This window comes from Condylura cristata, unplaced genomic scaffold (assembly GCF_000260355.1).
Source record: "Condylura cristata isolate star-nosed mole 26May11 unplaced genomic scaffold, ConCri1.0 scaffold00008, whole genome shotgun sequence".
Lineage (NCBI taxonomy): Eukaryota > Metazoa > Chordata > Mammalia > Eulipotyphla > Talpidae > Condylura > Condylura cristata.
In genome coordinates this window covers 11168382-11179810 of record NW_004567109.1, presented here as the reverse complement: position 1 = coordinate 11179810, position 11429 = coordinate 11168382, and the positions used below count along the sequence as shown (strand labels likewise).

The 11429-nt window shown below is 47.9% G+C and overlaps 1 protein-coding gene across 1 annotated transcript; it reads right to left on the bottom strand.

The window, feature by feature from the left end:
* Nucleotides 1-1813: 1813 nt before the first annotated feature.
* NCMAP (noncompact myelin associated protein) lies at nt 1814-7912 on the bottom strand. The gene is made up of 3 exons (XM_004678621.2): nt 7786-7912; nt 5936-6020; nt 1814-4460 (listed from the first exon to the last, which is right to left on the bottom strand). The coding sequence occupies exons 1-3, from the start codon at nt 7892-7894 to the stop codon at nt 4319-4321; spliced, it is 336 nt and encodes a 111-aa protein (XP_004678678.2). The 5' UTR covers nt 7895-7912; the 3' UTR covers nt 1814-4318.
* Between the last annotated feature and the right edge of the window lie 3517 nt (nt 7913-11429).

Genomic DNA, 11429 nt, shown 5'->3' with positions numbered 1-11429 from the left:
GTGTGGGGTGTGAGAGGATTCACCAGACAGTGGGGGGAGCAGAACAAGAAGATCTACTGAAATTCACTGCTGAGGGGAGCAGGGGGTGAGACAGGAGAGGTCTGCTGTGCCATGGGGGTCACCACCTGGCTGGGGATCAAACTCATGCCACAGTGGCTGGCGATAGCTTCATAGGGCTGAAAATTTAACTTCTGTGTCACCAAGGAAGCCCTGATAAGGTATTTTGAAGAATTTTGATGTCAAGGAAGTCAGGTGGGCAGTGCCTGAAGGGGGCTGGGTGATCAAGGGAAAGTTTTGCTTGTTTGTTTTTAATATAAGACCAAGTAAATTAAGGGATCGAAGAAGAAAAATAGGAGCAGGCACCCAGGGCGTATGGGAGATGGCAATCTGCCCTGAAAGAGGTGGCGGACTGTCTCTGTTGCTGCCCCTCCCCCAGCTGTGCAGGGGGCAAACGAGCAGAACAAAATATACAAAATACCCTCCTTGCCCCTCGGCCTTTATTATGCAGTGCCAAATGTCCAGTTCACAGAGGCTTTTTCCAGGTCGTGACTATTCATACATGAATGTTTGCTCGCTTGCTTAGTCACTTTTCCACCCTCCCAAGGCAAGAACTGGAAAGTTGGAAGGAATAAACAAATTGGTTCTATTTCTCTAAGGTCAATAAGGTGCTTCACGATTCTGTAAGGCCATCAGGAGCCCCCAGGTATAAGTCACTCAAGAGATTGTGTCACGCTGATAAGGGGCCTCTCTGCTACCATTTGGCCTGTGGTCAGTTTCGTGTCATCAGACACATGAGGGTCATCTCATTTCTACCTGCTTCTCCCACAGGTGGGCCGACCGGTGGTGTCAGGGGCAGTGGTATCTGCTGAATCACAGCAGTTTGCTCCTTTGCCAGGGAATGTTCTGTGAAGGGCTCGGGTGTCTGGACAAAGAGCTACAGAGCTGAGACAATGCCCTACTGTGTGCTCCCATCCCGTGGGCCTACATCGACTCCTGGAGACATTTTTGTTGGGTTACTGCACACCCACAAATAGTGCTGAAAAAGAAAAGAAAAAGAACCCAACTTGACAATTAGAATGCTACTGAGTAAAAGTGTTTGAAAGCTAACACAGAAAGATACATAGATGTGCCTGCTACTTCTTGGAATAGACTAGACTGTTCTAGCCTTTTGTCTCTCCCATGCCAACCCATTCTGAGCGTTATGTAGCAGCATTATTCCTTAAAGCACAAATCTGGGCTTGTCTCTTCAATGCTCAAGCACCTTCAGTGGTTTCCCGCTGCTTTTAGCACCCAAAGAGATCTTCAGACTGAAACCTCATTCTCTCCTAGCCCAACTCCCGTTGCCCAGCCCACCACCACCTGCCAAACTACAGCTTCTCTCTCTTCTTCGCTTCCCAAGCTGCCCCTGACAAACTCCTAGTCCACTTTCCCTCAGTTTAGATTTTATTTCTTCTGGGGAGTCTTTTTTCCCACCTACCAAACCCCAGGCTGAATTATCTACACCAGCAAGAGGCTTACACAACCCCCTGGACTTCCTCCCATCACAGAGGATAACCCTGTTTCGTTGTTTGTCTGGCCCACTAGACGATAAGTTCTGTACACCAGACAGTAGAGTGGATAACAAAGTGAAGTTATAGCCATAAAATAAAATATTACCACAATGAGAAATAATGACCTTCAACTTTATGTGACCCTAGGAACAAGTATCAGATACCCTGTTGCGACACAGAAGGCAGAAATAAGTGTTTGCACTGTATTACTCTACTTACAGATAACATTGTCCGGTGGGGATAAAGACCAGGAGACATTTTTCTTTAAGCATTTCATATCTTTAATTGATTCAGTGGCCAAATAAAGCAGCCTCTGGTCAGCCAGGGAGGGCACCTGTCAGAAACAAGTTATACAACTGTGTGGCAAGATCCCTGTCACGGGCGGCCAGCTGAGAGTGGACACTGTGACATAACGTGTTTGCTAGCACCTCAACTTGTACACAGGCACCCTCAAAGGATGCTTATGGAGTTACTGTCATTAGTTAAAAAGACTAAAACCCATCTATTTGCTTCTCCCTCACCTCTCTGCAGCCTCTTCTTCCCTCCACTTTTCAGCTTTCACAAGAACATATAGTACAGGAAGATTCCACTGTGGGCAGAAGAGACTGGAACTTTCCAACCCTCTCCTTCCCCTCCCAATTTAAAACAGAATTTTGGGGAAGTAAATCTATCTGTGGTGGTGGTAATCCTTAAACTGATGGCTTTGCCTTGGTTAGATGCCAGCCCCTTGCTCCTTGGGCTGAGGTGATTGGGTGAAAGGGGCAGGAAGCCTCACGGGGCAGGTGGGCTTAGGAAGGAAACTTTGGCTATGATTCTGAGGCCCCAAACCTAGGATGTCCTAGGTTTGGAAACTTCCTGACCTAAACTCAGACACATGGACAACCTCCCCTTTTATTCACCCCACAAAGACCCCATGTTCTTTGAACCAAATGGTAGCAAAGAGCGGGTAATACAACAATAGGGTGGACTTTGCAGCCAAGGAGGTCTGGGTCTGAGTCTTGTCTTGCATTTTACTAGCTGTATGATTTGGACAAATATTTTTTTCTTTTTGAGCTTGAAGTTCTCATCTTCAAATAGAAAAAAAAAAAAGCATTTCCTGGAGTTACTGGGAGATATAAAGCCAATGAGATAATTTTGTATGAAAGCACCTTGCAAAGTGTCTGGTTCTTGGTGGAGAATTAAGCACAGTAGGGAAAAAAGAGACATAGGATGGGAGAATTTGCCAGTAGCTTTCCAGACATAATTGAGTAAGGACTTTTTATAATGAGATGACATGAGCTGACTCTTGGTATTCCCCTCAAAAGGGATTTCTGACCCCAAGAAGAGAGTCCTAGAATTTGAGGTTAATGTGTCACTTTCTGAACCTTTTTTTTCCAAGATGCCATCAACTGTAAGATGTGCAATTGATTATAGTATAGCTTTTTAAAAGAGAAAGAAGAAAAATAAACTACATTAAGGGAACCATCAATTTTAAGACATATTCTGATTTCAGAATCATTGAAATGTGAACCGCTACTGCCTTGCAACTAGAGACACTATTGCTACTTCCAGATCATTGAGTCTCTGCTGGGTGCAGGTGATGCCTTCTGCTTTACTAAGTCCTTGACTTGTGGTGACCCAGTGAGGCAGATGTCATCATTTCCCTTGGGGTTAGGAAACCAAATACGGAGAAGTTGAGTGTCATTTCCAAGGTCACATAGCCAGGAAGTAGGGCTTTCAGGTAGGTCTTCTTAATTCCCAAATGCTTTCCACTCTCAGTAGATTGTTCTCCAGGTTAAGGAGGCCAGGGGATTAGTTCACTACAGAGAATGGTTTGTGAAGGTGGTACTTTTAAATTTGTCCAGTGCTCCCCTGCAAGGTGACCAGGAAGGGCATAGGTAATATAAATAGAGCTGTAATCTAACTGATATCCAAATACTAGTCCTTGGAGATAAGGTGTTAACTTGAAGTTGGGATTATTTAGAATCCACACTGAAGGGGAGCCAAGAAATAAGACTGAGTCAAGGTTAATCCAGCCCCAGATGGAAGGGAAGGAGGGAACTGGCCAGCCAGCAGGTTTGTTCTAGGCCCACAATCTGGGCCAAAAGCATCTGTCCTCCGACCCAATATCCCCAAGGCCCCTTTTCCAAATCCCAACCTCCTTTTTACTTTGACTCTGTGCTAATGAAACCTTTCAAGAAGAAAGGTTTTTCCAGTAACCATTCGTAAAGAGGGAAAAACATGCTCACTGTTCATCATGAGACAGTTAACAGTCATCTAGTTCTGGAACAAGTGATTAGTTAACAGGTTGATTTCTGGTTAGTTAGTCCAAGTTAGTTCCCCTGTGCCTGGTTATGGGAATTGACTCTTGTTCTGAAGCTGTGGACTTGGCCTTTACTCTGACATGACCCACTTAAGACTCTCAGGGCCTGGCCCTGAACCCTGACTCCTGAGCAGAAGACTTGGCATCTGGCAGTTTGTCTGTCTATCTAGCGCACGTGTTTGGGGGGAAGCGAGAGCTAAACCCACCTAGGGGAATTCTCTACAGAGCACCGCCTTGTCAGGAAACAGGAATGCCCCACAGCTTTTTTTGGGGGGGGGTGGCAACAGGGACAAGGATGTGCTGGGGGCGGGTGGAGCTGGACAGGGTTGGGTGTTGCCTGAAGCCTAAATGCCCCTGTCAACTTGACCAGAAGGAACTCAGTGAAGCTGCCAGAAGAGAAAGTGCTTCTTGGTCTTGACTGGAGAAGACTCCCTAGGCAGTGGCCAAGACAGCATCAAGGTGGGGGTCACCGAGTATCCACGTGGACATCAACTGGGCTGAAGGTCACAGTGGCTGGATGTTGGCTACTGTTGCTGCTTGTGCCCAGGGCAGAAGGGGGCGCCGGTTTGGGGCCCTTGGGCTCCAGTTCCCGCCTTGTCCTCATTTTCCTGTAACGAGATACATAGGTTTGGTTGAGTTTTCTCTTTTATGTCCTGGTGAAAGGGCTCTGTGACTACAGCTTTGGGGGAGAAGACAAATGCAAGGCATCATTAAATCATGTTGCTTGATTGTCAACCAGTTTTACAATGAGAAGGGACCTTAGGCATGAGCTAATCTGATCCTTCAATTTCTCGTTTAACCTAAATTCAGTATTTCATTTTTTCTTCACTAGTGAATGAACGGTGTCAAAGATTTGACAATATATTGTAAATAGCTTCCTCAGCAATCAATACACTGATAGAATACTTTTTTCTCCAAGTGGCTTCCAGTTCTAGGATGTGGTTATATTTAACTCTTTAATTAAAAAAATATTTAAAAAGAGTAAACTTTTAGTATAGTTGTCTCTACAGATGATGATACATTTCTACTGTAGTTAAGTTATTCCTGGTTTTTAAATTTTTATTTCCTCATTCATGGGTCTAGAAAGTGGAGTGACCACTAAGTGCATTCCAATATTTGTCACCTGAAATACTCATGTGGTTCATTCAGTATAGCCTAGGAGAGGACTCCCTAAGAAAAGAGGATTGAAATGCACTATGATTATCTGTAAATTACATGCAAGTGTTTGTCATAGTCCTCAGGTCAATGTTATTGATGGAGGATAAGGATAGAAAAACTGGAAATGATGCTGCAAGGTCAGGAATCTTTTTCACACAGGAGATGGGGATAGAGGGGGTTAACAGAGTCACTAATCCAGCTCTAGGGAGGATCAAGAGTACAGACCTGAAGGTGAGGATGTGGGATTAAGGGACAAACCATCCACTCAGGAAGATGAGCCCCTCCCTATTGAAAGAAGATGATAAAACCCAGCACTGCCCCACAGAGGGGCCGCAAACTCTGCCCACCTGTGGCTGTGCAGGTGTCCTTTCACCCCCCCCCCACTCTCCGCAGCAACTTCCTGCCTGCCTGAGACCTGCACCTGCCAGGGGTTTCTCTGCGCTGACCTCCCTCAGCAGAGGCCGCTCTCCTAAGGTGCCTGCCTGCAACCTTGCAGACCTCTCAGCAAACCTGTCGCTTTCAGGGCAGCTTTTCCTGTCCGCTTGCATCTATGCAAGCGCCCTTCTCTTTTCTGCCCCCTTTCTAACCAACCTGCTCCTTAAATATATCTGACATGTCTGTGTTGTGGAGAATCTCACCTCATGCCACTGAAAGGGGCACTCTGGAGAAATCTTTCCCAGAGTAACTCCGAGGACCCCGCACTCAACCTACAACCTCATCATCATCATCACTGTACTTCAAAACTATTTCTCCAAGTCCAAAGATATTTGGTCAGCGTGAAGTTTCTCTAACAGAACAAACATCAAAAGGAAGCCTGCAGCGCTGGACTCTGGTGGTGACCGGGCATGCGACAGGCACCCACAGGGTTAGTTCTCATTCGTCTGACACTGGCAGGCACCAACCCCAAACCCCCGGCATCCCGGACCTGTTGTAGATCTTCAGCAGGATCAGGACAACAGTGAAGATGATGATGACAAGCACCACGATGGCGGCAACGATGGCTCCCGAACCTACAGAGAGGCGAGGTGTGGAGGGGAGACAGTGAACAGACCAGCAGGAAGCACGAGAGTCAGGGCAAGGGACCCCCACTGGGTGCAGGGGAGGGGGAGAGAAAGCCCTGTGCTGGGACACTCCCTGGTGACCCCAACTAATCAGTATCTTAGATTTATTAGAATGCAATAGATAATTTTTACTCTTCTCACTCTTCATAAATGTTTAAGAACAAAGATAACATTTAACCTATTGGTTTTTATTAATTTTCCTTCTAAGTCTGTTCTAGTAAGATTATCTTTAAAAACAATCTGTGGTCAGCAAAGTTTTATAAACACAGCATTATCATCCTTCTCTTGCATATTCTCAATGTACATAATATACTAGTATACAAGAATTCTAGTAAAATGTTTTTAACTATGTTAACCTACTATGTGCGGATGTATTTGAGCAATGAATCCCACATATCCTCCGCACCTCTTTCATGTTTTCCAAAGAACATTGAAATGTGCTTGAAGAAGTTAATGATAGGCGTTTGCAACTTTGAGAAATGTCAGTGCAGCCTGACCGCCATCCCATGTCTTCCGAGTCAGGGGAGAAGCTCTGCTTTCAGTTACATAATGACAGAATTGTTTCCACTGCACTGACAGTGTGTCCATCTGCCTGGCATTTCACCTTTGATCTGTCTGAGACACACCTCAGCACACGCAGCTGTGGGGCTGGTCTCCCACTCAGGGGACCCTCTCTGAGATCCATGCTGCTGGGTCTTCAAAGAAGGGGTGCAGCCAGGAGCTGCTGATCCCTAGAAGGCCGCGTGTGTCGGGAAGTCCCTTCTGTCCCAGAGGTGTGTCCGTTTCAATGGAAATGACCGGAGGGGCCCCAAATGTGCCCTTATGCAACCAAGTGAAGAGCTGGCCTCAACATTCTCCTGGGGAGCCCTTGTTCCTGGCCAAAGTTGCTCCAGGACTAACTCCCCACCTTCATCCATTTAGTCCTTTGGAAATTGATGGGATGCTCTTGCCTTATGAAAACAGTGTGAAAGTAGCTGCATCCTAAGATGACCCATTAGGGATATCTCAGACTGGCATTGTTCTGGAATCCACAAGACTTCCTAATGAAAATAATAGTGCGTGGTGGGTGTACAAAGCTCCTTTCCAATTAGACAAGAGCAGGACTGCACTTGATCACCCTGGGGCAATAGGTGCACACCCCCAGGGATGACTGGAAGCCCAAGGTGGCAGCGGGGTGGGGGGCGGAAGTACTTTCCCTCCAGGGGCTGATCAGTGGGCGCCTTGTGAATAAGATTGGAGCTGTGGGTGGGGTCGGGAGTACAACAGCAGACTCACCCGCCCTAAATCCAATATTCAGTCTGGCACACCCTTTTCTCAGTCAATAAAAAGGCCAGGATCTTGCTCTGGAGCAGCATTCTGCATCTTGCAGCCTGCTCCTCGACTCCCATCTCTTCACTTTCCCTGGGTGTGTTGCCTTATAGTTGTGATAATAATGCCCTAGGTAAGCATTGAGGTTATGCAAAGCTCTTCAGTGAATTATCTCTTAGCTCTCACACCCTATTTTGTAGGGGAACTTCCTTAATATTCCCATCTTACAGGTGAGGAAACGAGGCACGGAGCAATGAGATGTCAGACTCAGGGTCACGTCTTTGGCATGGGTGGAAGTGGGACTGAGACTCACGCGGAGCCCATGCTCCTGATCTCTGCACCAGGAGCTGCCTGAGTCATTTGTCCCAGCCCCCCGCCCAGGACCACCAGGCCAAGTTGACCTTACTCTTGTACAGAAAGTCTTCTTCCCTGTTGGTCACGTTCAAGGAGAAGGGGGTGTCTCCCACAGGGGTGGCTGTGGTCATCTTGACCCTGGGGAGAACCAAGGACAACATTAAGTTTAAAATCAGAGACAGCTGTTTCTTTAAGCAACAAATGCAAGTCTTGCCATTTGCAAGGAATTTCACTTCTCAAAGTGCTCTAAGTGCATTCAATGATACTTATTAAACTCCTAATTATGCTTCACCCAGACTGTCTAAACTAATCCTCTAGATACCGTGTGAGAGGCCATTTACTGATGAAATGGCAGTCCCAGAGCTACGTGCAACCCCAATTTACCCAGCTGAATTTAACCCAGGACACCTACCTCCCATACCAGTGGGCCCGTCACCACCCACAATGCCTGAAATGGGGTTCCCACTTTGAAAAGATTTACCATTGAAGAAGGCAATATATAAATAAACAGATGGAAAAAATTAACCAGGATTATTAAGCAGCCAGTAATGGGAGCCCCTGGATCGTGAACAATGACTTCACGGAGCAGGTCCATCTGCACGGGCCCTGGAGGGTGGCCACGGCTGGGAGGAGTAGGAGGAAGTAGAAGGAGGCCCCTTCCTGCTGGCGCAAAGGGTTAGAGCACAGCATGGAAGCTGCCCGCAGCTCAAGTTCAATCCCCGGCCAGGGAGCTGACCCACATGGCATAGCAGACCCCTACTGTCTCGCCCGCTGCTCCCCTGAGCAGTGTATTTCAGTAGATCCGCTTGTTCTGCTCCCCACTCTGTCTCTGGTGAATCCTCTCACTGCCCCGCACCTCTGGCCTGCACCCCAGCATAAGTAAATAAACCTTAAAAAAAAATAAAGAGGCAGGAGGGAGAAAGCCCTCGGCAGGCAGCGTTCATGTGTGTTGAGCGTCACTGTACACCAGGCTCGGGTGCAGCTGCCTCCCTACCTCAGCTCTCTGAGGCCTCTCAATGCTCCACATTTTGCTGCTGAGCAAGCTGGGCTCAGAGTGGTTGATGCATCAATAAGTCACACAGCTGGGAAGATGGAGTTTGGGCTCAAATGTCTTCTCGGCGTGGACTATGTACCTGCTTTCCCTGAAGCCGGTAGGGATCCAAGTTCACAAACGTGTGGCCTCAAGGTTGTGCGCCACAAGAGTGAGGCCACACAGAGACAGTGAACATGACATCACAGCACCAGAAACCGTCAATGAGCCTCCATCAAAAATTATATCTCAAATGCCATGATATTATAAACAATTGCTCTGAACTTCAGGCTCCAAAAAAGATGGGAACAAACCAGGGCTTCTCTACTTCAGAGCAGCACTGTTCCCACGGAAGCCTGCAGGAGCTGCACCACGGAGCCACCCAGGCCTGCCTGGGAGCTAGGAAGTCCCGGGCCTCACCAGCCCCTGCAACTTCTGCAGAGGACAAAGTCAATGCACTGGGCACAGTGGGAGCGCCTGCCTTTGTCTTACTTTTTAAAGTAAGGAATGTTTTTAAGTGCTGAAATAACATAATGGGAACCCAATATACTCACTCAGATTTAGCAGATATTTGCAATAATCATATTTTCTTCATATTTTCTTTTATGTAGAAGATCTGGGGTGTAGGCCAAAGGTATGGGGGGTGGCAGTGAGAGGATTCACCAGAAACAGAGTGGGGAGCAGAACAGATGAGGGGAGCAGCTGGGAGCCAGGGGAGGTCTGCTGAGCCACGTGGGTCAGCTCCCTGGTGGGAGACTGAACTCAGGTCATAGCGCTGATAACACTGAGACTTCACCCCCCAGGCCACGAGGGAGGCCCTTCAACTTTCTTTATTAAAAAAAAAATCAGGCCCTCCCTGGTGGCGCAGCGGGCTAAAGCACAGCACTAAGAAGCTAAAGCCACTGTAGCGCGAGTTCGATCCCCACCCTGGGAGGTGACCACATGGCGTGGCAGACCTCTCCTGACCCGCCCGCTGCTTCCCTCAGCAGTGTACTTCGTCGATCTGCCTGTTCTACTCCCCGCTCTGTCTCTGGTGAATTTGCTCACCGTCCCTATACCTCTGGCCTGCACCCCAGTTCTGTATGCATAAATAAATAAATCTTTAAAAAAAAATCAGACTCAATCAAAATGTACTTTCTAGTCTATTTCAACCCCATTTCTCTCTCCCTTAAAGTGATCACACTTTGGCTACTGGTGTGCATCTCTTTCTTTTCTTTAATATTTGCTTTATTAAAATTTTTGGTTTTCTTTTTATTTGTTATCTTTTAATGTATGCTATGTATTTTCCAGCAAAGTTTTAAAATGTTATATGTGTATCTCATTACACTAGTGTATTCCCATAGACCTTATATTTCTTGTGGTTCTATGTACTTATTAAACAAATATTAATTAAGCACCTACTAAGTGACTACACTGTTCTAGGTGCTGGGACTTCACTAGTGAAACAAAAGACAAATTCTTTATCTTCAGAAGCATTTTTATGGGTGCCAGAGACAGAGAGGCGGGGGTAGGAGTGCCAGGGTCAGGTTTGACCACAGCATTCTTGGGCTCACAAAACAATCCTCTCCCCAGCGCCCACATTCAGTGCCCACATTCTGATGTTTGGCAGGAAAAGCCCTTCCCAGGCTGTTTCCACCCTCCGCTCCTCACTCCATCCCTGCCAAGCTGCCCCCAACACAGGCCACTCTACTCTCCCCACCATTCCTGGGCTCTGTTGCTTCTGGCTGGCTGGCCCAGGTTTGGGCCTCCAAGGTCCCCGCTGTGGGCCTCCCCAACAGTCCCCTCTTCTGGCTGCACTGCACCTCCCCACTCACCCAGCTCCTGATGGAAAAAGGGGTCACACCCCTCCATTTGCTGGGGTCTCTGGTGGCTGTGGCCTGGCCCCCCCAAACAGCCTCAGGCTCAGGTGACACTCTGTGTCGAGGTCCCGTTGGTCCTGAAGATGGGCTCTGCCTTCATTTTCTCTGCCTGCCTTTCAGCCCAGAGCCCAGCCTAAAGCCTCCAGCTCTTGTCTGTCCCTTCACCCCAAAGACCAGATTCCCAAACACTGCCACCACTGGGGCTCCCTCAGAGAGGCTTTGCTTGACCTCCCCCGCTCCCCCGCCCCCCACTTTGCTCCCTTCTGGGCTTCCTGTCTCCCATAAGCAGGCCCCTTCCCCACGCTCCCTCCAGAATGAACACATCCTTTGAGACCCCTGCAGTGACTCCGAGGCCCCCCACATAGAAACAGCAGTTCTGCCCTCCAGAGGGCACAGCTGCCTCTGCCAGCGGCACCGGGTACCGGGCGCACTTGCTCTGTGTGCCAGGACCTCTCCCTTCACGTCAGAGCCCCATGGGTAGAGGCTTTTTCTGGTTACTCCTCATAGCCTTCTACATCCCCAGCTAAAGTGTCTCTCCTCATCCTTGCCAGTGGGTGTGCCTGAGTGAGTAATTGGATTCTCCCCGCAAGGTTACCCCAGAAACCCCAGACCAATCTCATATTGTAATTGGTTTGTCCATCTGTAAAAGGAGGAAGATTTCCCCAAGGCTGCTGCGGGTTAGAGGCTGAGAAGGAAAGTACTTTCAAGTGCTCCGTAAATGGCAAATCTTAGTATTTTATTATCCTGGTGATTGGTAAATATTTGCTGAGTAAAATTATAGACACGTGGCTCTGGAGCTCAAAACAA

Excerpts from the sequence above, each read along its gene's own strand:
- NCMAP (XM_004678621.2), bottom strand. The coding sequence starts at position 7,894 with ATGTTGTCCTTGGTTCTCCCCAGGGTCAAGATGACCACAGCCACCCCT. Across the intron at positions 6,021-7,785 it reads AGAAGACTTTCTGTACAAGA|GTTCGGGAGCCATCGTTGCC; the intron begins GTAAGGTCAACT and ends GCCTCTCTGTAG. Across the intron at positions 4,461-5,935 it reads CTGCTGAAGATCTACAACAG|GAAAATGAGGACAAGGCGGG; the intron begins GTCCGGGATGCC and ends ATCTCGTTACAG.